Here is a 26,041-nt window from a genome sequence, read left to right as displayed (position 1 = left end):
TACTAGTTAAACTACACCTAACTATGACAACCTGTACTTAACCTCAGGCACCTGGCTTAGGTCAGAGGAACAGTGGCCTTTGTTTGAATCTGGATCTACTGGGTCTGGAGAAGTAACTGGTGCTCAGCTGGGCTCATCCGTCTGATAGCGGACGTTGAACTTGAACTTGCTTCTGGTGGTGCTGCAATTGGAGGTGGACGTTGCCGGAGCGCCAGGTCCAGAAGAGGTCGAACACATAGCAGTGTCTCTCTTTATCCTTGGGGAGTTTCACCCTCTTTTGGGCGGTCCTTCGGTTTGGACCCCATTAATTGGGTAGTTCGATCACTGTATTCGATTTGAGCCAATAAACAGGTGGGTGCCTTGATGGTTGGGTGTGTCCTAAGTGGTCATTGATCCTGTTGTTTACGCTTCCTGAGTAAAGGGAGTGGCGCCGACGTGTCTGGGATTGTATCGGTTACTAAAGTATCAGTTCTTTGTCTTATGGAGATGGGCCATCAAATGCTAATCGGTTGGGGGTTTCGATGCTGTCTGGATTCTTTGCTCACAAATATGCATTCAGGCTCTGAGCCTGCCTGAATCTTACATTGTCCACATTTCATTCCCTTTAGGCCGAACGTCCATGTTCCTTGTCGTAAGTGGCCATCCCAGATGGCTACAAGTCAAACACTGACTCACAACTCTAAATCTGCAAGCCAGTTAATACCTAATTTAACCTGATAAATGCCTGATAGCAGCAGTTATCAATCAATTAATGGAACGTTGCCTGAATAGGTGTTTATTATTTTAACAGGAAGCTCACTCAGCTTCCCGCAACCCGGGAATGAATCTTCAGCCCTCTATAAAAGCAGAGATTTTGCGGCCACAGAGCGGGAGCACAGAGAGAGACCAGGGCGGAGTGCTGAGTCAGGAGTTTAGTACAGGTGGGGCTTTCGTACACAGGGGAAGGAAGTACTTTAATACCCTTTCTCAGCCTTCAGTAGCTGTTGAGTGTTTTTCTTTCTCTCCAGGTTAGGAGACCTACTATGACTTGGGCTGTTTAGCTAAATTAATAAATAACTGACTTATTAAATAAATAAGGTTAGGCTAATATGGCAGGAATGGTGGTGTATCGGGCACTGGGGTCAGTGGCCAGAGGCATTCTCAACTAGAATCATAGAATTTACAGTGCAGAAGGAGGCCATTCAGCCCATCGGGTCTGCACCGGCCCTTGGATTGAACACCCTACTTAAGCTCCCGCCTCCACCCTATCCCCGTAACCCCACCTAACCTTTTGGACACTAAGGGGCCATTTATCATGACTAATCCACCTAACCTGCACATCTTTGGACTGTGGTAGGATACCGGAGCACCCGGAGGAAACCCATGCAGCACGGTAGCATGGTGGTTAGCATAAATGCTTCACAGCTCCAGGGTCCCAGGTTCGGTTCCCGGCTGGGTCACTGTCTGTGCGGAGTCTGCACGTCCTCCCCGTGTGTGCGTGGGTTTCCTCCGGGTGCTCCGGTTTCCTCCCACAGTCCAAAGATGTGCGGGTTAGGTGGATTGGCCATGCTAAATTGCCCGTAGTGTCCTAATAAAAGTAAGGTTAAGGGGGGAGGTTGTTGGGTTACGGGTATAGGGTGGATACGTGGGGTTGAGAAGGGTGATCATTGCTCGGCACAACATCGAGGGCCGAAGGGCCTGTTCTGTGCTGTGCTGTTCTATGTTCTATGCAGTTACCTGAAGCCAGAATTGAACCGGGGTCCTGGTGCTGTGAGGCAGCAGTGCTAACCACTGTGCCACCATGCTGCCCCAGTCTCCCAGATGGGCAAGGAGCAGATCAGGTCTAGGGCAGTAATCAATATGTACACTCTGGGCAATCTCCCAGAGATAGGTTATCGCCAGCAAGGGACGCCTATCTGGCAGTGGCACATAATCATTTTAAATAATCAACCGCAGGGATCAGTTCTGGGTCCTCTGCTGTTTGTGATTTTCATTAATGGCTTGGATGAGGGAGTTGAAGGGTGGGTCAGTAAATTTGCAGATGATACGAAGATTGGTGGAGTTGTGGATAGTGAGGAGGGCTGTTGTCGGCTGCAAAGAGACATAGATAGGATGTAGAGCTGGGCTGAGAAGTGGCAGATGGAGTTTAACCATGAAAAGAGTGAGGTTGTCCATTTTGGAAGGACAAATATGAATGCGGAATACAGGGTTAACGGTAGGGTTCTTGGCAATGTGGAGGAGCAGAGAGATCTTGGGGTCTATGTTCATAGATCTTTGAAAGTTGCCACTCAAGTGGATAGAGCTGTGAAGAAGGCCTATGGTGTGCTAGCATTCATTAGCAGAGGGATTGAATTTAAAAGCCGTGAGGTGATGATGCAGCTGGCAAAACCTTGGTAAGGCCACATTTGGAGTACTGTGTGCAGTTCTGGTCGCCTCATTTTAGGAAGGATGTGGAAGTTTTGGAAAAGGTGCAAAGGAGATTGACCAGGACGTTGCCTGGAATGGAGAGTAGGTCTTACGAAGAAAGGTTGAGGGTACTAGGCCTTTTCTCATTAGAACGGAGAAGGATGAGGGGCAACTTGATAGAGGTTAATAGAGGGGAATAGATAGTGTAGACAGTCAGAGACTTTTTCCCCCGGTGGAACAAACCATTACAAGGGGACATAAATTTAAGGTGAATGGTGGGAGATATAAGGGGGATGTCAGAGGTAGGTTCTTTACCCAGAGAGTAGTGGGGGCATGGAATGCACTGCCTGTGAAAGTAGTTGAGTCAGAAACATTGGGGACCTTCAAGCGGCTATTGGATAGGTACATGGATTACAGTAGAATGATGGAGCGTAGATTAATTTGTTCTTAAGGGCAGCACGGTAGCATTGTGGATAGCACAATTGCTTCACAGCTCCAGGGTCCCAGGTTCGATTCCGGCTTGGGTCACTGTCTGTACGGATCTGCACATACTCCCCGTGTGTGTGTGGGGTTCCTCCGGGTGCTCCGGTTTCCTCCCACAGTCCAAAGATGTGCAGGTTAGGTGGATTGGCCATGATAAATTGCCCTTAGTGTCCAAAATTACCCTTAGTGTTGGGTGGGGTTACTGGGTTATAGGGATAGGGTGGAGGTGTTAACCTTGGGTAGGGTGCTCTTTCCAAGAGCCGGTGCAGACTCGATGGGCCGAATGGCCTCCTTCTGCACTGTAAATTCTATGATAATCTATGATTAATCTAGAACAACATCGTGGGCCGAAGGGCCTGTTCTGTGCTGTATTTTTCTATGTTCTATGTTAACCGTCCATATGTGGGCTAATTTGAGATGCCAGCAGATGTTCCCAGTGGCCACATGCCTCCCCCTCACTGTGGCCAAAGCCCAACAGGTGCCTGGAAGTGGCTTTCTGGCAACTGGCTGGGAGAATACCACAAGGCCTCTTGTTCTTAATCCACCCCATCCTATCCCAAACTGAAGCAGTATTGACCACGATCCTGTGGTCAGAGATTATTTTTTTAAATTCAAGGCTTTTTAGGGGAACCTCAGGAGGGAGGCGCCCTCACGGCCTCCATCTTGCAAATGCCAGTGTGACTGCTGTTCCTTCCTAGCTTCCGGCCTACAAGCTCAGAAATCTGCTTGTGGTCCTTTGTAGGAAGTGGCCAATTAGAAGGCCACCTCCCAGGATATCGTTGGCAGCAGGTGCGGTGTCAGGACCCAGAAATGGTCACTTCCTGTGATTGAGAGAGAAAGAAAGAGCCAAGCACAGAGAGACAGCGGGGTGGGAAGACAGACAGGGGGACATACAGAAGTCCTTAGGTTGGACTTTCAGATAATTAAAAGTGTGCAAGGCATACAAGTATCAGGCATCATGAAAGACATGCAAGGAAAGCATTTTCGGCTGACAGAGCTCTACATATTTCAAGTTGTCGGATAGCATTACCCCTTTGATCCTGGACCATCATTATCCCCTTATTTGCAATTATTATAAGGTCCAGAAAGGAGTCCACACCGAGCCGAACAGGTTGAATCAAAAGGAAAACAGTTTAATGTAATAGAACAAGAGTTCAGAGTAGTTACTCTACTACAGGAGCCCCCACACAGTTCATGACCCTCCAGTTTTATGCAGGATGTAGCCTCGCCCCTCAGTGCGGAGTGGATATTCCCCATAGTCCAATCCTCAGTCTCATAAGTGTCCCATGACCTGCTTAAGGTTTCATTGGTGTCCCATGACCTGCTTAACCCCAGGTTTTGACATCATTGTCAGCATGTCAAGCCCAAGTACTCAAGCCACCAAGTCATGTGTCAGACAGTACGATGTCCAAACCGTATCACCCCATAATTGTCGTGATCCGTACCTTTGTGAGATGGTCTGTGTGACCAAGTACAGGATATGCTTTTACTAAGAATCGTTTCATATTCGACATCTGCATGAATCCCTTCCAAACTGCGTGCGCCTGAGGACGAAATCTGAAATATAAAATACAGATTTTTTTTTAAAAGAAAAATTAATATACGAGGGGTGGGTTTCTCCATCCTGCCGCACCAGAACGCCGTTGGGATTCTCCGTTTTGCTGGCTGGTCAATGGGGCTTCCCATTGTGGGGCATTCCCACGCCATGGGGAAACCCCCGGGCTCCCGGCAAAACAGAGAATTCCAACGGCAGAGAATTCAGCCCATGGATTTTTCCCTGTTGATTTTATATCAAAGCAGGGAATGTTAATTTTGGAGAATAGATGTGATAGTGTCATTGGTACTAAATTGCAACTGTTCATTCTTGTCCCAGATTTTTTAATCTTCTTCCCTGAAGTTTCTGAAAAGAGTTTGTATATATCCTGATCTCCCTTTGTTCCTAAACTGTGTGTGTTCTGGTAGAACAGCGGCTATAGTGGTTAAACTGTGTACATGTTGATTACTGTCCTAGACCTGATCTGCTCCTTGCTCATCTTTGCCACATCGTTTTGTCCATCTCCTGTGCCCAATGCTCTCAAATCTGTTAGTTCTCCCTGGATCCCAAATTCATTTCCTTCCCCTAATCCAGCACAGGATCATAACTTCCTTCTGCTTCAAGTGTGCTCATCGCAGTGTCTTTTGAATTTAAAAGTTCTGCGCACTGCTCTATTCCCCTCACCTGCCGCTGAAGGCAATCTTCCATTTCCTCTTCTTGCGTTTCTTCAAACCCAACCCTCGGCAAGTCTTCACTCAACTTCCCACTATACATACCTGTAAATGAAGCACTTTGACAATGGTCCTGACTGAAAAACACATTACTCGTGGGCAACTGTGAGCTGTTATGGTTTCCACATTCTAAAAAGGTATGTATAGACACTGAAGAAGGTTAAAAGGAAGTACTAGAATGATGCCAGAACTGACATTGAAAGATTGAACACCATGAAGTTCTTTTCTCTCGCAAGGAGAAGACCAAGGGGGTGGCCTAACAGAGCTCTTTTAAGATTAAAAAGGATTGGATGGAGTATTGATGTACAAAAGATGTCTCCACTTGCAGGGGAGACCAGAATAGGTCTCCCTTGACCACAGAAAAATACTTTTCACTGTACTTCGGTACATGTGACAATAAATCATAAATCAATCAATAAATCAAATCAAATCAACTGGAGGCTGATAATTACAAGGTGGCGACTAATCTATTCAATAGGGAATTCAGGATAAACTTTTTGAACTAGAGGACGGATAAAATGTGAACTTACTACCACAAAGTGTCACTGAAATGGTGTTAAGGGAAGCCAGGTAGATACGCGAGTGAAAAAGGAGTAGAAGGATATGTTGATAGGGTTAATGGAAGAAGGGGAGAAGAGACATTTGTGGAGAACAAACAACAGCCTGGATCAGTTGGGCTGAATGGTCTGTTTCTGTATTGTAAATGCAATGTCAGGGGCAGCACGGTGGTCGGGGGCAGCACGGTGGTGCAGTGGTCGGGGGCAGCACGGTGGTGCAGTGGTCGGGGGCAGCACGGTGGTGCAGTGGACCTCACGCCGTTGAGGTCCCAGGTTCGATCCTGGCTCTGGGTCACTGTTCGGGTGGAGTTCACACATTCTCCCCATGTTTGCGTGGGTTTCGCCCCCACAACCCAATAGATGTGCAGGGTAGGTGGATTGGTCACGTTAAATTCCCCCTTAATTGGAAAAAAATGATTTGGGTACTCTAAATTTATATTTAAAAAAAGTAAATGCAATGACATACTATGCGTTTTTTACAAGCTCAACCTGTGTTCCAGGGGCTAATGGGAAGAGCAAATTCCTCACCCATGCGTAGAATGTTCCTATTGAAAGAAAACCTCTCTCTTTGAAATATGCAGTGGTCGCGTTCACCCGGCAACCGGAGAAACCCGCCCCAAGATTATTTTCCAACAATTGCTTCCTATTCAACCTCTCCCCATATCCAGAAGCTGAAGCAGATGGGGTTGATTCTGATCAATCACATCACCAGATCCAGGCATCGCATCAATGTTCAGTTCTCTGTTCCATATAAATAATTAACACAAACAAAGTGAGAATTTATCACCAGTTACATCTTTACTTCAGCCCATGCACAGGCTGTAAGTACAGATCTAAGACAGCTCTACAACAGCAGTATTAGGCTCTCGGGTAGAGAGTGAAGAAAAGAGTTTCCTTCCATCTGTACACACATTATTTAAGTGAATTGCTACTGTACTATTACAGGATGTAAGATTTAGACTGGATGAGTAACATCCCATCTTCAAAAACCAACAGCAAGGGCATGACAAAAATAAAGACATTTTGTGTATCTTTAACTATGTAGAGGTCCCTTTAATTCAGTCACAGTTTAAAGCCAGTTGGCCTAATTTATATGCGAGCCTAATCCTATGTAATGATGCAAAGATGATTATTCGGTTAACCCTGGCCAGTTAGCTTAAGGGAGTAGGCAAGTCACACGAATCAAATAAAAACATGCTGCATCTTTAGCCTACTTGTAAAGACGACTTCTTTTGAATTTCACAGAATCATACAGTGTATTTAAAGACATATATTTAACAGTTTACATTTAATAATTAATTGGATAAATGTGTAGCACCACAACAAAGTCAGCCAGTGTAATTTCCGTTTTTGAGAAGGATGGTAGAACAGGTCCAGAGAATTACAGACCAGCCGCTGTAATAGCGGTAGGACAAATTATGGAATTCCTACTAAAGGAGAGTACGTAAGAACATCTGGAACTGAGAAATGCAAGAATGGATGGTCAGCATGGATTTCCAAAGGAAAAATTTGCAACAAATTACAGAAGAGCATTAAAAACTTACTGAATGGTTAAATAATGTTCAACACAGATAAATGTGAAAGATAACGGGCGCAATTCTCCACTCCCCACGCCGGGTGGGAGAATCGCGGGAGGGCATCCCGACTAATTTCACGACCCCCTGGCGCCCCCCGCGATTCTCCCATCCCCCCCCCCCCCCCCCCCCCCAGCTGGGAAGAATCGGCGGTTGCCGTTTTTCACGGCGACCGGCGATTCTCCGACCTGGATGGGCCGAGCGGCCTGCCGTTCGCGACCGTTTCATGATGGTGGCAACCACACCTGGTCGCTGCCGTCGTGAAATCGCCGTGAGTTGCCCGTTTTGGGGCTTCTAGGTGGCCTGGTGGGGAATAAGCACCACGACTGTGCTCGGGAGGGGACAGGCCTGCGATCGGTGCCCACCGATCGTTGGGCCGGCGTCTCTATCGGACGCACTATTTCCCCTCCGTCGCCCCACAAGATCAAGCCGCCACGTCTTGCAAGGTGGCTATGGGGAAGGGACGGCCACCGCGCCTGCGCGGGTTTGAGCTGTCAGCCGTCGTGATGTCAGCTGCGCATGCGCGGGTTGGAGCCGGCCAACCTGCGCATGCACGGCTGACGTCACATAGGCGCCGCCGTCGCGTCACTCTCGGCGCACCGCCCGGCGGCCGAGAGTTACGGAGCGCCTCTCCTAGCCCTGCCGGGAGGGGAGAATAGGGGGCGAGGAGCGGCCTCAGAGGCCGTCGTGAAACTCGGCCGAGTTCACGACGGCCCAACCCGATTTTTCCCGGGAGCGGAGAATTCTGCCCTACATTTTTATAGGAAGAATAGGGAGGTCACTTATTACCTGTATGTGAAGATACAAGTCTAAGTGGGGTAAAGAAACAAAAGGGATGTCAGGTACAGATATACCAAATTATTTGAATCCTGATGGTCAGTCGTTAGAGGAAGTTACCAGAGCCAGCCAGTCTTTACTTGGAATAGATTTATTCAGAGTGAAACATTACAGATATATACCTCCTCACATGAATGTAAACCCTGTGTCACGAAGTGTTCCTTAGTGCTCAAGCAACATTCAATCAATGCCGTCCCTCCACTCCCATCTCAATTGATATAATCAATACCAATCACTGAAAGTTATGTCACAGGTTCGACATAAGAAAAGTCAAACCAAGCATTTAGATATTATTTCTGGATAAATAGAATTGAAAAGTAGGGAAGAACATTGGTTAGACCAGACTTAAGAGTACCGCATGCAGTGCTCCATGCCTCAGCCGGCGCCTGTGGAGGGAGGTGGCAGAGGCCGCCAGTGCTGTAGCTGTGACACCAAGGACAGGCACCAGTGCCACAAGAAGGTGAACGACCTCATCAGGGCAGCCAGGGTGAGTACCCCCCCCCCCCCCCCCCCCCCCGCTGTGCGGCACACCCCCAGATGCAACCAACCCTAACGCTAACCCAACCCTAACCCTAATGTGCTACGCACCTCTGCCAATATACGCGCAACCGCTGGCGTGCAGTCATATACCCGTCTAACACTTTACCCTTTACTGTTGCCCTTTACCCCTGCCACCCACCCGCCCGCCCCCCACAGGAGAAGCGTGCACACAACAGGGAGCGTAAGAGGACTGGAGGGGGCCCAGCTTATGAGAGACCGCTCACCGTCCATGAGGAAAGGGCCCTGGAACTGGCAGGCGGACCTGAGGACTGGGAGGTTGCCGATGCAGAGGTCGGGGGCCCACCAGCAAGTGAGCCACCCGCAGCCCGTCCCCATTCCCCCAGATCCCCCCTCCCCCATATCCCCCCTCCCCCATATCCCCCCCTCCCCCATATCCCCTCTCCCCCATATCCCCTCTCCCCCATATCCCCTCTCCCCCATATCCACCTCCCCCATATCCCCCCTCCTCCAAATCCCCCCTCCCCCATATCCCCATATCTCTCCTCCCCCATATCCCCCCTCCCCCATATCTCTCCTCCCCCATATCCCCCTCCCCCATATCCCCCTCCCCCATATCCCCCCTCCCCCATATCCCCCCTCCCCCATATCCTCCCTCCCCCATATCCCCATATCCCCCTTCAACCCCCCCTCCACTCTATTCCCCATATTCCCCCTCCCCCATATCCCCCGATCACTGCCCGCATGTCTAACCATGCTGCTGTATTGTGTATTGCAGGACCAAACGTCGAGGCACCCATCCCCGCGGATGCCGACCGCCCCCAGGACATCCACGAGAGAGGGAGAGACCTGGCCCCTCTGGCATGCGACGCCCGCGGGACGCCCCAGGGTGGCCACGCGAGAAGGAGAGACCCCGCCCCTCTGGCATGCGACGCCCGCAGGACGCTCCAGGGTGCCAACGAGAGGGGGAAGAGACCTGGGGAGCGACCTGGAGCAACAGGGAGATGACGCGCTCGTCTTGTGTGGGTGCGGTGACGCAGGTGGATGAGGGGAACAGCCACAGGCCTCCGCCGCAGCCAAGCCAGGACACCCCTACCCAGGACAGCCCTGCCCAGGACACACCTACCCAGGACAGCCCTGCCCAGGACAGCCCTGCCCAGGACAGCCCTACCCAGGACACCCCTACCCAGGACACCCCTACCCAGGACAGCCCTGCCCAGGACACACCTACCCAGGACAGCCCTGCCCAGGACAGCCCTGCCCAGGACACCCCTACCCAGGACAGCCCTACCCAGGACAGCCCTACCCAGGACACTGACACACATGACACCCAAGTACAGGACAGTGAGACACAGTGGACAGGTGGAGACGAGCCGCCACCCCAGAGTACCATGGACTCTGAGTCGGACGATGATCACGACACACGCCACTGCTATTTCCAACACCCTCCACCATCGCCGAGACACTCACCTCGGTTGGGCACTTTAGTGATGAGGCGTCTGGTGCACTCACTGGTGCGCAAAATGCAGCCGTACCGGTACAACAGGTGGAGGTGGGAGCAGCAGAGGTCGGAGGGCATCCTGGCGCAAGCGAACATCTTCCGCCCAGACGGGTCCCGGATTGCTGGAGTTACCACACCCACCCACAAACCCGATGCAGCCACCAAACCTGGGACGAAGGAAGAGGATGATGGCTGGGTTGCAGCAGCTTCAGGCGCAGGTGGAGGAGTGCGCCCACGTCCAGGGTCTGGGAGTGGTGCCGGTCATGCGTGCCACCCAGGCCGAAACCGCACACGTGGCATCCGCGGTGGAGGCAATGGGCGACAGGGTCAGACATGGGGACTCCAGGATTGGCAGCGCCAGGTGTCAGGGGGGCGCGGATGGCCGGTCCGTTCGCCCGGGGGCCATCGGGTACCCCGAGGGAGGAGGAGGTGCTGGGGTCCGTCCCGGGTCCCCCTGTAGGGGAGGTCCCGGAACACTGCAGCACCTCGGACTTCCCCCCCCCCCCCCCCCCCCCCCCACCCCCTCCTTCCGTCCCAGGTACATCTGGTGGGCAGCGGGCAGGACAGGCTGGCCACTCGCCATTCCAGTCGCCCGAGCCGCAGCCTGGCCCAACTAGGCCGGGCCGCCCCAGAAAACGGCCGCCAAAGGGATCCCGAGTCAGAGGGCAGGAATCACAGGATTCCACCTCCAGTTCTGCTGTACCGTCTGGGGAACCCCCTAGACGTAGTCAAAGGGCCCTTAAGGCCAAACAATTAGACACTGAGTAAGTTGGCAGGGTGCAAGGCACAGACGAGTTTTAGGGGCTAGGGCACGTGTATGGACTGTTTGTTGTTAAAATCACTTTCACACCTACAGAAGCTGCCTTTGTGTTCTGTCCGAAGCGTGCGGGGGTGTCATGTACGTTGAGCGCCAGTGTGTGTGTGAGGGGTGGTATTACGTGGCCCCAGGTGAGTGTGCCCCCCCTCCCCCGGGCCACCCTCTCCATCTCCCCGGGCAGAGGACGGGACCATGTCAGGGCCGTATGTCAGGGATGGTCCGGGTGGATGGTGGTACTGTGGCCATGGGTCAGACATTGTCCAACGATGTGGAGCCAGGAGCTCATCGCAGAGCAGGTCATCATCATTCTCCATGGCCTGCAATAGACACGCTTCCACCGGCGACTGTGTGAGCCCGGCCCGTTGTGCTGCAGGTGGATCTGCAATGGAGGGGCTGTGTGCATGCGGGTGGGGTGGGTGTGATAGGTGGGTGGGTAGGGGGAGGGGGGGGGGAGGGTGTTGGTGTTGGTGCTGGGTGGGTGAGGGGGGGTGAGGGTGTTGGTGGTCGGATGTTACCATGGTGTGCGGTATATGGCCGTACTCGCCCCCTCGTCAGTGAACCGGGCGACTATCAGCCTGTCCGTGCCGGCTGGCCCAGCCGGTAACGGTGGGCAGCCTCCCCTCCATGTCCAGCCCGTCTGTCCTGACCATTGCCCCCATCCCCCTCATCTGCAGAGGACTGAGCCTCGTCCTGCTGCTCCTCCATTCCCCCCTCCTCTGCCTGCGGCACATCGCCCCTCTGCTGGGCTATGTTGTGCAGGTCACAGCAGACCACAACGATGTGGCCAACCCTATCTGGCGGGTACTGGAGGCCCCCCCCCCAGAGAGGTCCAGGCACCTGAAACGCATTTTGAGCACGCCAAAGCACCTCTCTATCACACCCCTAGTCGCTGCATGGGTGTCATTGTAGCCATTCTCCGCGTCACTCTGTGGCCTCCGTATAGGCATCATCAGCCACGACTGCAACGGGTAACCCCTGTCGCCTAGCAACCAGCCCCTCAGCCGTGGATGTAAGACCGCGACAACACGTATGAGTCATGAACACTTGCCGGGTACCGGGCGCAGACGTGCAGGATAATCATGTGGTGGTCGCAGGCCACCTGGATGTTCATGGAATAGGTCCCCCTCCTATTGGTGAACACGGCCATGTTATCTGCAGGTGGCCGCATGGCGACGTGCAGTCCATCGATCGCGCCCTGGACCATGGGAAAACTAGCCACGGCAGAGAAGCCCACGGCCCGGGCATCCTGGCAGCCTGGTCCACAGGGAAGCGGATGCAGCGGTCCGCAATGGCATATAGGGCGTCTGTCACTGCCCGGATGCACCAGTGCACCGATGTCTGTGAGATGCCGGACAGGTCACCACTCGGAGCCTGGAATGACCCCGCGGCATAAAAGTTCAGGGCCACCGTAACCTTGACGAACACGGGGAGAGGGTGTCCTCCCCAGTGCCACGCGGTGCCAGGTGTGCCAGCAGGTTGTAGATGTGTGCCACGGTTTCCCGGCTCATCCGGAGTCTCCTCCTGCATTCCCAGTCCGTGAAGTCCTGGTACGGCAAACGGGGCCAGTAGACATGGGGCCTCCTTCGCCATATCCGTCTCCATGGTGCCACGACATCCTCCTCCCTCTCCTCGTGCTCCTCCTCCTCTTCGTGCTCCCCCTACTCCTCCTCCTCCTCGTCCTGTCGGGCGGGTGGCCCTCCAGCCTGGGCGGCTGCCGCCTGCCCCTCTGCGGCAGCCTGCGCCGCCTCTCTGGCACGCTCCTCCTCCTCCAGGGCAACATGTAGAATAGTGGCTGTCGCCACGGTGGCCAACATCGCTGGCTGATCAGAAAACACGATGGCCTACGGGGGGGGGGGGGGGAAACGACAACATGACATCATTGCTCGTACCCCCGCACAGCCAGGTGCCATGGGCTGCATGGGCGCGACTGTTGGAGGATGGCACCTGGCCTCCCTTGCCCTCGCTCCCCTCCCCGGCACTCGCTGCCACCCCCCCTCCCGGCACTCGCTCTCACCCCCCCCCCCCCCCCCGGCACTGTCCCCCCTCCCCGGCACTCGCTCTCAGCCCCCCCCCTCCCCGGCATTCGCTCCCCCCACCCCTGCCCGTCACTCACCCCCAGGCCACCCCCCACGCCATGACCTACCTCCACGCCGACTTTTCAGCATTTAGTGACTTCAGGAGACGGCGGGGGCGGGATTCAAGCCGGCCCCCGGCGATTCTCCGACCCGGCGGGGGGTCGGAGAATGCAGCCCATGTTTCCTCTTGTGACGGTCAGCCAAACTAGAGGTCATTGCATAAGATATTGGACCAAGAAATCCAATATAGCTTTCGGAAGGAACTTCTGTAACCAAAGAGTGGTGAGACTGCGGAATTCGTTACCAGTATTGATCTGCTGAAGGGGAAATGAGACAAGTTGATGAGGGAGAGTAAATAGAGGCTTCAATGATAGACTGGAGTGAGGAAAGATGGGAGGAGGTTCGAGCGGAGCATAGACATTTGCATGGATTGTTGGGCTGAATGTTTCTGAGCCGTATATCCGATGTAATCGTATGTAAACTCAGAAAGCCGTTCCACCCAAACTGGCTCTGCTCACTGACCAAGTTACCAATTAACCCCACTCGTCTGTTCTTTCCCTTGAGCCATGAAGTTGTTTTCTTGTTAAGTAGAGATCTAATTCCCTTTGGAAAGTGACTATTATTGAGCCTGCTTCCATCACCCTGGCAGACAGTGCATTCTCCAACAACAACTTTCAGAGTAAAGGGGAATTATTTCTCATCCCTCTGTCACCTTATTGCCAATTATTCTAAATTTGTGTTCTTCACCGCCAATCCTGTGGAATTTAGCTGACAGTTATTACAATCTTGGAAGACCTGATAATTATTTTAATGAGTAAATATTAGTTCGAAGGGACTAAATCAGACAATGTAGTTTCAATATTTGGTAAGAACATGTAAACAATCAATACGTAAGCAACTTCTCAAATTAGTGCAGCCACTGTAAAATATTTCATCCATAATTAATATATACATAAAATTGTTTCACCAATATCCTTTAGGGAAGGAAATAGACACCATTCAGGACAAAACAGGCCATTTGATTTGCACTCCATCCACCACCTTAAACATTCACTTTCTTCGCCAACGGCACAGTGGCAGCAGTGTCTCCTAGCTATTAAATGTACTGCAGCAATTCACCAAGGCTCCTTCAACAACAACCTGCAACCTCTAACACCTAGAAAACCATGTGCAGCAAACAAATGAGAACAACACCAGTGCAAGTTCCTTTCCAAGTTACACCCCATTTTGGACCATCACTATTCCTTCATCATCACTGGGCCCAAACTCCTGTGACTTCTTCCCTAAAATCACAGTGGGTATACCTACACCAAATGGACTGCAGTAGGTTAAGGCAGCTCACCACAACCTTCATAACAGCAATTAGGGATCGGCAATTGCCAGCAACACCCACATAACCATGAATGAATTAAAACAAAATTGATTAAACTCCTGTTCAGCAAACATTTGTTAGTTAAAGCCTAAATCGAAGTCTGGTGCTGTGACAATCTATTGTAATATAATCTTTATTAGTGTCACAAGTAGGCTTACATTAACACTGCAATGAAGTTACTGTTAACAGCCCCTAGTCGCCACATTCTGGCGCCTGTTTGGGTACACAGAGGGAGAATTCAGAATGTCCAATTCACCGATTACTTCTTGAAGAGGTAAATAAATCCAAAGAAAAGCCTGTTTATTATCTCAGGTGTGTTATTGTTGTAACCTGCACAAATCCTATTGGGTAGGGAAAAATTGGTTACCCCATGGATTTATTTTGGTTTTCTGACAGTTCCTTTGCACAAAAAAACCCCAAAGCAATTACAAAACAATGGCATAATACAATAAACAGGCAACAACACATTAAGGTCACCAACATTCCACCTTTACAAAGAACCGCGCAACCTTTCAAACAACCGCGCAACCTCAAACAAACCATTGTTTACAGCAAATTACCCAGCCTTCAGAACAGCGACCACGACACCACGCAACCCTGCCAGGGCAATCTCTGCAAGACATGCCAGATCATCGACATGAATACCACCATTACACGTGGAAACACCACCCACCAGGTACGCGGCACATACTCGTGCGACTCAACCAATGTAGTCTACCTCATACGCTGCAGGAAAGGATGTCCCGAAGCGTGGTACATTGGCGAGACCATGCAGACACTACGACAACGAATGAACGGGCATCGTGCAACAATCACCAGGCAGGAATGTTCCCTTCCAGTCGGGGAACACTTCAGCAGTCAAGGACATTCAGCCTCTGATCTCCGGGTAAGCATTCTCCAAGGCGGTCTTGAGGACAAGCGACAACGCAGAATTGCCGAGCAAAAACTTATAGCTAAGTTCCGCACGCATGAGTGCGGCCTTAACCGGGATCTTGGATTCATGTCGCATTACATCCACTCCCCACCATCTGGCCTGGACTTGCAAAATCCTACCAACTGTTGTGGCTTGAGACAATTCACACCTCTTTAACCTGGGATCACCCCCTATCTCCGGATCTGTAATGATTTGATTACCTGCAAATGCTCGCCTTCCAAGCATTGTCCAGCATCTCTGACTTTGTCTATATAAATGTTTCTCGAACATACCTCTCCATTCACCTGAGGAAGGAGCAGTGCTCCGAAAGCTCGTGTTTGAAACAAGCCTGTTGGACTTTAACCTGGTGTTGTAAGACTTCTTACTGTACCTTTACAAATGAGACGAACCAAATCACAGAACGATGGCATGAACCAGAAAACACAAAGTTCAATGAAGGTACCAGCACCCAAAGCAACGCCCCGCATCCTCCCTCCCAGCTCCCGACAGCAGACTCACATCAGTAGAAAGCTGCAGAGGGTGATGCAACAACGCACCAGGATGTCACACTGGCGTGAAGCACAGCGGGAGAGTGAGGGAGCACCCCCCTCCGAGGGTGAAGACACAAGTAAGCTGATATGCACACAGCCTCCAAACAGCAAGAGTGGACAGTTAACAATACAATAAGGATACCAGTAGCTAAATAAACCTGCTAGTCCCTCCCCCTCCTGCAGCATCTGGCCGCAGGGCATGGCAGAAGCGCGAGGGAGAACCGCATTCGGGGAGCAAAGCCTCAGTCAAAAAAGGGCAGCAGCTGACAAACATATGGCCTCCAGACAATCGACAATACAAAACCTCTCCCTTCCTCACGCAGCCCAGCAGTAGACCTACATCAATGTAAAGTCGCCAAAGCAATCCACCGGAAAAGTCGCACCAACACAGAGCATGGTGGATGATGTACCATCAATTGAACACGAGACGAGTTGCTGAACAAAAGTATGGCTTTAATATACTAGATGTTAAGCCCTGCGGTCGATTACAGTAGAAGGACGACCGCCAGGAGTACTGGGTATTTATACCCCACCCTGGAGGCGGGGTTAACTCAGCCTCTCGACCAATCGGGGAGCCGTCACATGACTAGTCTCAACCAACCGGTCGAGAGGCACATGACCGACCAGGGCCAATGGTAAGCCGGTGTTCTGCACCAATGGCAGGCAGCTATGCTAATCATACCACCACATTCACTCCTTGTGGAGAAAGAAGCCTGGGGGGGGGGGGGGGGGGGGAAGGGGGGTCAACGAGAGCTGGGGGGGGGAGGGGGGAGAACTGGTGGTATGAGTAGTAAGGAGAAAAAAAATGTATCCTTGGCTTCCCACTGGCCCAGACATTTAGCAACAGTACATAGTGTCCATACAAGGTCCATGGTGGTGTTGAAGTTAAATGGACTCGATCAGCCTTTTCGTTGCCCGTGACGTCCTGGCAGACCGCCGCAGGGGAGTTGGTGACGTTGGTTCAGCCAATGGTGGTGGTTCAGCTGACGTCCTGGACTCCGGGAGCGATGGTCCTTGAACTGTCTCCGTACCCCGGGCTGGTGGTGGAGACGCCATGGATGGGAAAGGCGTGGCCTGGGTGGGGCACTGGCGGAAAAGAGGCAGGGGGGGGTCTGTGGTGAAGGGGGGGGGGAAGGCCGCACGCCGGCGGGTGCCAGGTCCCGGAGGGAGACCGTGTTCCACCAACGGGTCGGACTTGTGCACCCGCACATGCTTCAGGAGCAAGATGGGTGTGGGGGCGGCCAGCCACATCGGGAGAGGGGATCCGGAGGACGACTTCCTAGGGAAAACAAGAAGACGTTCATGAGGTGTTTGATTAGTTGTTGTACAGAGGAGGGAGCGGATGGAATGTAGGGCATCGGGGATAACCTCTTGCCATCGGGAAATAGGGAGATCTCTGGACCGGAGGGCCAGTAGGATGGTCTTCCAGATGGTACCATTCTCCCGCTCGACCTGTCCGTTATCCCGGGGGTTATAGCTGGTCGTCCTGCTACAGGCAATGCCCCTGCTGAGCAGGAATTGACGCAGCTCGTCGCTCATAAAGGAAGACCCCCGATCGCTGTGTATGTACACGGGGTAGCCGAACAGGGAGAAGATGGAGAGGAGGGCCTTAATGATGTGGTCATGTCGGGGCAGGGAATGGCGAAGGGGAAGCGGGAGTATTCATCGATCACCGTCAGGAAGTAAATGTTGCGGTTGCTAGAGGGAAGGGGCCCCTTGAAGTCTATGCTGAGAGGTTCGAAGGGGCGGGATGCTTTGATCAGATGCGCGCGCTCGGGGCGGTAGAAGTGCGGTTTGCACTCTGCGCAGATGTGGCAGTCACAGGTTACTGTCCTGACTTCCTCGACGGAGTAGGGCAGGTTGCGGGTCTTTATGAAATGATAGAAACGGGTCACCCCTGGATGGCAGAGGTCCGCATGGAGGGAGCGGAGGCGGTCTATCTGCGCGCTGGCGCAGGTACCGCAGGACAGGGCATCAGGAGGCTCATTGAGTTTCCCAGGACGATACAAGATATCGTAGTTGTACTTGGACAACTCGATCCGCCACCGCAAGATCTTGTCGTTCTTAATCTTGCCCCTCTGTGCATTATCGAACATGAAGGCTACTGACCGTTGGTCTGTGAGGAGGGTAAACTTCCTGCCGGCCAAATAGTGCCTCCAATGTCGCACAGCTTCGACTATGGCCTGGGCTTCCTTTTCCACAGAGGGGTGGCGGAGTTCGGAAGCCTGGAGGGTTCTGGAGAAGAAGGCCACAGGTCTGCCCGCTTGGTTCAGGATCCAGCTACCATACCACCACAGTGGAAGAAAGAGCAGCCCTCCCTCTCCCACACTGGCAGTGATTCCAGAAACACCAGGCCATCAGAAGCAAGATGGGCCACAGCAGACACCTCTAGGCAATAAACAGTAACCAACAACATTGCAATAACAACCATACAACTTCCAAACAGAAAATATAAACAGGCAACAATGCAAAAAAACACCAGCATCTTACACGACTTACAAACCAGGAGCAGTAAATAACCACCAGCACAATAAAGTCACCATTAGTCCGCAAGGTATCTGGACACAACCTTCAAGTTGTTTAGTGGAATCTGGCCGCCACTCCTCTCCTGCAGTACCAGCAGCGGTTCACATGATACCACCCAGACCAAAGGTCCAGGGAACAGGATTAAAGGAGGCAGTAGCAAGCAACTCACAATTCCAAACATGAAATAGTAAACAGTCAAAAGTCCACAAGCAGTCAATATTACAACAAAAGTACCAGCAAACTGCAAGAGCAGAACCTCTCCATCTTCAGTCTGGTAGTAGGCCAACCTTCCCCTTGCTTCATTCCAGGTCAAAGAAGTGGAAGGGGCAGCAACGAGCAGACACACTGTCCCAGGTAGTTGCAGTAGCACTCCTCTCTCGCTCCCTTCGGCATCTCCAGCAGCAGAATATCACATCATTACAGAAGCCACACATACACAAGAACATAACAGAAAGGGGTTGAAAGCACCCCTTCCGTCTCCAATCCACTACCAGGCCAGTCAAAACCTCCCTTGCCTCGCTGCAGGTCAAAGAAGCAGGAGGGGCAAGCAGACCCACAGCCTCCAGGTAGTTGCAGTTATCATTCAAGTCACTACTCTTTTCCCTCTCCCTCTAGCTCTGAGAAAGCACCCCTCTCCCTTCTTCAGTCCAGGCCAGCCAATGCCTCCCCACTGCCTTGCCTCACTCCTGCTCGCCTCACTCCTGGTCAAAGAAGCAGAAGGGGCAGCAAACAGAAACTAAGGACGGCATTTACCGATCACCCGCCCCGCGTCCGGCGGTAGAGGTGGCCTTCCAGTAGGATCTACCGACCGTGCCGTTGTCAACAGGGATTCCCAGTGACAGCACCCCTCGTTGCGGGTGTGGACCGGAATCTTCCGCCAGTAAATCCCACCCTAAGCCTGTAAACAGGAGCACGCAGAAGACACAGCCTGCAGCCACACGGGGAATGAGAGCTGCCATGGTAAGGGGGAAGGGCAATTGTTAACCTTTTCTGTTGTATAAAAGGAGCCGGCCAGTTAGGTACCAGTTAGAGAGAAGACCAGTGGTGAACTACTGGTGCTGGGTAATTATTAGTATAAATTAAGTTAAGTTTTGTTTCACTCACAAACTCATATTGAACTCTTCATGGCCCCCACAAAATTTATCAAGCTTGCAAGGACTAGTCTCACCCACAATGGTAGGCTGAGACAGTGGGCAAAAGTATGTTAGATTAAAGAGGCAAAAAGGTCACGAGGAGTCATCTGCAAAGAAAACACAATTGTCAAAATATATCTCCACTGAAAAGCACCACTCTCCCAAAAAAGACGCAGCTCACAAAACAGGGTACCTTTCCTGAAACAAAACCATCTTCTGATAACATAACTTCCAATGGACAACGATTCCTAATGGGAGCGGCTATCCCAAAATAAGTCTCGCTCAATAAGCAATTCCCGTCATTCAGAAAAAATGCAGCTTTCCCAAAAAAGAATTCCTCCTTCCCAAAACTCAGCAGCCCACCTCTTCCAAAACAGGACATGTCTACGGAATCAGAACATCTCCCAAAATAGAACTCATCTTCAGAAACAGGACAGAGCTCCAGAAATAGGACGTAGCTGCTAAATTGGAACACCTCTCCAGAAATGAGGTGCAATCTGCAGGACATTTCTACAGAAACAGAACAATTCTGAAAATAGAACATCGTCCCAGAAATAGACTGGCTTCAAAATGGAACTTGTCTCCAGAAATGGAACAAAGCTCCAGATAAAAGACGTTTGCCGAAATAGCAGGAATGAATCGTATTTATATACCACATTTCACATCCTCAGGGCATCCCAGAGCACATCACAGCTGCAGAAAGAAACAACTTGTATCCATAAAGTGCTTTCCATTACCTCAGGATGTCCCTTAGCACTCTGCAGCCAAGGAATTTAAACGAGTGAGTGTTATTATATGGGTAAACATGGCAGTCAATTAACATACATCTTTGCCACATTTCTGCTGGCTGCCTGACTTTCTGCCGACGGTGTTCCGAACTTCAAACATCTTCCTTCAAAGACTAATTGCGATCAAATGAGTTTGTCAACGCCACGGTGATACATGCTTTCCTGAATAGCCAGACAGTGTTCATGGACTGACCATCCTTTGAGATCTGGGCAGCGGCCCATTCTGCATCAACACTGCTCATCTGCCTATGCATCCATCTCCCATCGTGAGCCTCTCCCACAAACCTAACACCCATGAGGCAACGTTTGTTCAGAATTCATACTGTATTGAAAACCACAAATGCCTCCTCATCTTCTCGCTGAAAAGTCGGCTCATGTGCCTGATCCGTGACAAAGAGAGCATATTTCATTAATGACCTACACACAATTGGTGAGGAAAAGAATATTCACTTGGCAGGAAATAATCAAAAAGCACTGATTTCAGCCATTTTCAAAAATAATCACTGAAGCAATGCACTCCTTCCTGACAGAAACTGTCAATTTGCTTTTCCACTGAAACCAATGGGAAAGCAGGTGACTCCTATCACAGCACCCGACATTCATGGCCAGCTTTACAACCCAGCAGTAAGTTGAAGGTTGTCGCCCCTTGTCTCTAGGAAGATATTATCCAACTGCTTTCCAAAGTATTTCACTGAAGATCTGTAGTCACTCACCCGCACCCACCCCCCCCCCCCCCCCCCCCCAACCCCCCATCAACAGTGTACATTCTGACTGTCAAAGAAACACCACCAGAAACCTGTTAACATAAAATACCAACTTTAAATAGTTGTAACAGCTGCATTCATGCTTGATTAGCAGCTCATCCAGCATCTGCGGAGATGGGGGCGTAGTGGTAATGTCACTGGGCAAATAATCCGGAGGCCCAGACTAATCCTACGGAGACATGGATTCAAATCCCCCACCATGGCAACTGCCAGAATTTAAATTAAGTTAATAAGATCTGAAACTGAAAGCTAGTCTCAGTAATAGTGACCGTGAATTGTTGTAAACATCAATACCCTAAAAGGAAGGAAATCTGCCACCTTTACCTGATCTGGCCTACGTGCGATGCCAGACCCACAGCAATGTGGTTGACTCTTAATTGTCCTCTTAAAGCCACTGAGTTCAGGGGCTATTATGGATGGGCAACAAATGATGGCCATATCCCACAAAAAAATAAAGAAAAACAACCCTTCAACATCACTCCCTTACTGACGCACAATGGCAGCCGTGTGTGCAATCTACAAGATGCATTGCAAAAATTCACCTTTGGTCCTTTGATAACACCTTCCAATCCCGGGGCTTCTATCACATAGAAGTGCAAGGGCAGCAAATACTTCGGAGCCCCACCACCTGGAAGTTCACCTCCAAGTCACTCACTGTCCTGACTTGGAAATATATCACCGTTCCTTCACTGTCATTGGAATTCCCTCCCTAATGGCAATGTGGATGCAGCGGTTCAAGAAGGCGGCTCACCACCACCACCTGTTCAAAAATTAGCGATGGCCAATAAATGATGGCTTTGTCAGTGGTGATGACATCCCGTGAATGAATAAGAAAAGAAAATTAATTTTGGTTGCCAACTGCAATTAAATATATTCCTGGAGTATCGTCACATGACTTCCCCGCAGGATCCCGCCATTCATAGAATTTACAGTGCAGAAGGAGGCCATTCGGCCCATTGAGTCTGCACCGGCTCCTGGAAAGAGCACCCTACCCAAGGTTAACACCTCCACCCTATCCCCATAACCCAGTAACCCCACTCAACACTAAGGGCAATTTTGGACACTAAGGGCAATTTATCATGGCCAATCCACCTAACCTGCACATCTTTGGACTGTGGGAGGAAACCGGAGCACCCGGAGGAAACCCACGCACACACGGGGAGGATATGCAGACTCCGCACAGACAGTGACCCAAGCCGGAATCGAACCTGGGACCCTGGATCTGTGAAGCGATTGTGCTATCCACAAAGCTACCGTGCTGCCCCAAATTCGTCAGCCAACACGTCCATCCCTGTGATGTACTGCCTTCCAACTCCAGCTGGAAAGAAAAAAGACTCATTACCCAACTGGATGATGCTTGACTGTCGACCTTTTTCCCCCAATTTCAATATTTTTTAATGTCGTGCATTGAGAAATGTTCAAATAAAATGAAAATAATCTATATTTTTTAACGTCACTCTGACATTGCCCCGGGGCTGCACACAGCAGTGTCCTGGAGATTACTCTTCAATTCCTGGAGACACCAGGCTAAACCCAGAGGGTTGGAAACCCGAATGAGAATTTAAAAAAATAAAGTCACAAATAAAGTTATCATTACCCTAGTAAATTCTGGAAGAGGTGTATCAAGATTTAGATATGGAAGGAGGTTCTGAATAAAATCCTTTTTTAATTGGTGCATCTTCTTAATTCTCCAGATGGAGTGTCTCAAAATGGACAACCTGGGGATTTTGGATCCAGAGACATTTCACAATCACTATAGTGTAATTGGGCAAAGGTTGACAGCAATCAGGGCAGCACGGTGCACTGACCGTGTGGAGTTTGCACATTCTCCCCATGTTTGCGTGGATTTTGCCCCCACAACCCAAACAATGTGCAGGTTATATGAATTGGCCACGCTAAATTGCCTCTTAATTGGAAAAAATGAATTGGGTACACTAAATGAAATTAAATGAAATGAAAATTGCTTATTGTCACAAGTAGGCTTCAATGAAGTTACTGTGAAAAGCCCCTAGTCACCACATTCCGGCGCCTGTTCGGGGAGGCTGGTACGGGAATTGAACCATGCTGCTGGCCTGCCTTGGTCTACTTTAAAAGACAGCGATTTAGCCCAGTGTGCTAAACCAGTGCTAAATGTATAAAAACAAAAAAGGTTGACAGCAATCAAGGGTAAGGCAGCCACATTGAAGCCACAACTTAAAAACTGCGTTCACTTTGCGTCACAGGGGCACTAGAGAAACGCTTGAGATGTAAGTTTTGCAGAGATATACAACTCACTGAACACTTCTAAGTGGGGGCAGATGGGGGTCAAGGGTCGCTTCAACTCTTCAGGGCGCAGAAGATGACAGATGACTAACTATGCGCCACCCCACCTTCCACACCATCTACCACCAAAATAGAAGATACTAGGGCACTAAAGTTTTGACAGCAGAAGAACAGACAGCAAGGGTGACCCAATTCAGGATAACTGACTGACTCCCCCTTAAAGGGAAGCTTGACAAATACCTGCCCTCAACAAGATAAAACACAGTCCGCCTAGGCCAAGAACAATAAGTACAGCCACAAAGAAAGATGTAACTGACTGTGGGGATCTGATATTTAAGAACCATAGAATCACTACATAGAAACATAGAAAAGAGAAGCAGGAGGAGGCCATTTGGCCCTTCTAGCCTGCCCCACCACCATTCATTATGGCTGATCATCAAGTTCAATACCCTGATCTTGCCTTCCCCGCCCCCCCCCCCCCCCCCCCCTTCATATCCATTGAGCCCCAAGAGCTATATCTAACTCCTCCTTGAAATTACACAATGGTTTTGGCCTCAGTCACTTTCTGTAGTTGTGAATTGCATAGATTCACCACTCTCTGGGTGAAGAAATTTCTCCTCACCTCAGTCCCAAAAGGTTTACCCCTTATCCTCAAATTATGACCACTAGTTCTGGACTATCGGGAACATTCTTTCTGAATCTACTCTGTCCAATCCTGTTAGAATTTCCTAAGTTTCTATAAGATTCCCTCTCACTCTCTGAACTGCAATGAATGTAATCCTAACCGATTTAGTCTCGCCTCATATAACAGTCCTGCCATCCCAGGAATCAGCCTGGTAAACGTCCGCTGCACTCCCTCTAATCCAAGAACATGCACCCTCAGGTAAGGACACTAAAACTGCACACAATACTCCAGGTATAGCCTCACCAGTGCCCTATACAATTGTAGTAAAACATATTTATTCCTGTACTCAAAATCCTCTTGCTATGAAAGTCAACACGCCTTCTTTACTGCCTGCTGTACCTGCGTGCTTATCTTCAGCGACTGACGTAGAGGGCACCAAGGTCTCGCTGAGTATCTCTCTAAATTTACACCCATTCAAATAATAATCTGCCGTCCTATTTTTGCTACTGAAGTGGATAGCCTCAAATAGATATAGTGCAGAAGGAGGCTATTTGGCCAATCGAGTCTGCACTGACCCTCTGAAAGAGCACCCTACCCAGCCCCCGTAATCCCACCAATCCTTTTGAACATGAAGGGGCAATTTAGCATGGCCAATCCACCTAACTGCACTGCTTTGGACTGCGAGAGGAAACTGCAGCACCCAGAGGAAACCCACAAAGATATGTGAAGAATGTACAAACTCCACACAGCGACCCAAAGCCAGAATTGAACCTGGGTCCCTGGATAACCACTGTGCCACTGTTCCTTCCTTGAACACAGTGAGGACAAAACTAATCCTATCATCCACACCCCTCACCCTCTGCTTTTCCTCCCCCCGCCCCATGGATACAAAGGATAAAGAAACTGTACAAATCCCACACAGAATATCAGCTTAACACAATATAACCTTATTAATTTCAGATAATTGACAGGGAAAGAATTCACTATCCTGGAATGGAGAGCATCCTTCCTCCTTCAGGATCTTCTAACTATATCAACGATCGGAGCACAAGCTTCGATGTCCAGCCTACCCACTCGACCAGGTCCAGGTGGTCAAAGAACAAAGAACAAAGAAAATTACAGCACAGGAACAGGCCCTTCGGCCCTCCCAGCCTGCGCCGATCCAGATCCTTTATCTAAACCTGTCGCCTGTTTTCCAAGGATCTACTTCCCTCTGTTCCCCGCCCGTTCATATATCTGTCTAGATGCATCTTAAATGATGCTATCGTGCCCGCCTCTACCACCTCCGCTGACAAAGTGTTCCAGGCACCCACCACCCTCTGCGTAAAAAACTTTCCACGCACATCTCCCTTAAACTTTCCCTCTCTCACCTTGAAATCGTAACCCCTAGTAATTGAGTCCCCCACTCTTGGAAAAAGCTTGTTGCTATCCACCCTGTCCATACCTCTCATAATTTTGTAGACCTCAATCAGGTCCCCCCATAACCTCCGTCTTTCCAATGAAAACAATCCTAATCTACTCAACCTTTCTTCATAGCTAGCACCCTCCATACCAGGCAACATCCTGGTGAACCTCCTCTGCACCCTCTCCAAAGCATCCACATCCTTCTGGTAATGTGGTCAACAACCCAGGCTCCTGTAGAGGGTGACAGCCCGACCAGCTCCAGAAGCCCCCACCCCTATTGGCCCACACCAGGAACAGGACCACAGAACCAGGGATTGGAAGACCACCCCAAACCCAGACTTTAAAGACAGGATCAAATGTGCGCCATAGAATTTGAGCTGCCTCCCCCCGATCGAGGTTCCCGAGACACGGTAGCCAGTTCTTACATTTGGCCAAGAACCTCTCCACCACCTCACTGGAGACACCAGACACAGCAGGGCTCCTCTCCGGTCCTCCCTCGTCTTCGTCCGCGCCCCTCAGAATGGACGATGGCAGGCAGCACAGCGGCACAGTGATTAGCACTGCTGCCTATGGTGTTGAGGACCTGGGTTTGATCCTGGCCCCGGGTCACTGTCTGTCTGGAGTTTGCACATTCTCCCCGTGTCTGTGTGGGTTTCACCCCCACAACCCAGAAATATGCAGGTTAGGTGGATTGGCCACGCTAAATTGTAC

The 26,041-nt window shown here is 50.6% G+C and overlaps 1 protein-coding gene across 1 annotated transcript in view; it reads right to left on the bottom strand.

The window, feature by feature from the left end:
• Positions 1 to 26,041, bottom strand: part of LOC119968867 (PHD finger protein 3-like) — a 119,111-nt gene that overhangs the window by 19,809 nt on the left and 73,261 nt on the right. Inside the window, exon 12 of the mRNA XM_038801777.1 lies at positions 4,314 to 4,425. Coding sequence (XP_038657705.1) covers positions 4,314 to 4,425 — 112 coding nt within the window. The remainder of the gene's footprint in view (positions 1 to 4,313; positions 4,426 to 26,041) is intronic.

Source organism: Scyliorhinus canicula, chromosome 1, assembly GCF_902713615.1.
Source record: "Scyliorhinus canicula chromosome 1, sScyCan1.1, whole genome shotgun sequence".
Classification (NCBI taxonomy): Eukaryota; Metazoa; Chordata; class Chondrichthyes; order Carcharhiniformes; family Scyliorhinidae; genus Scyliorhinus; species Scyliorhinus canicula.
The sequence above is the reverse complement of the archived record's forward strand: the minus strand, read 5'-3'. Positions and strand labels throughout refer to the sequence as shown.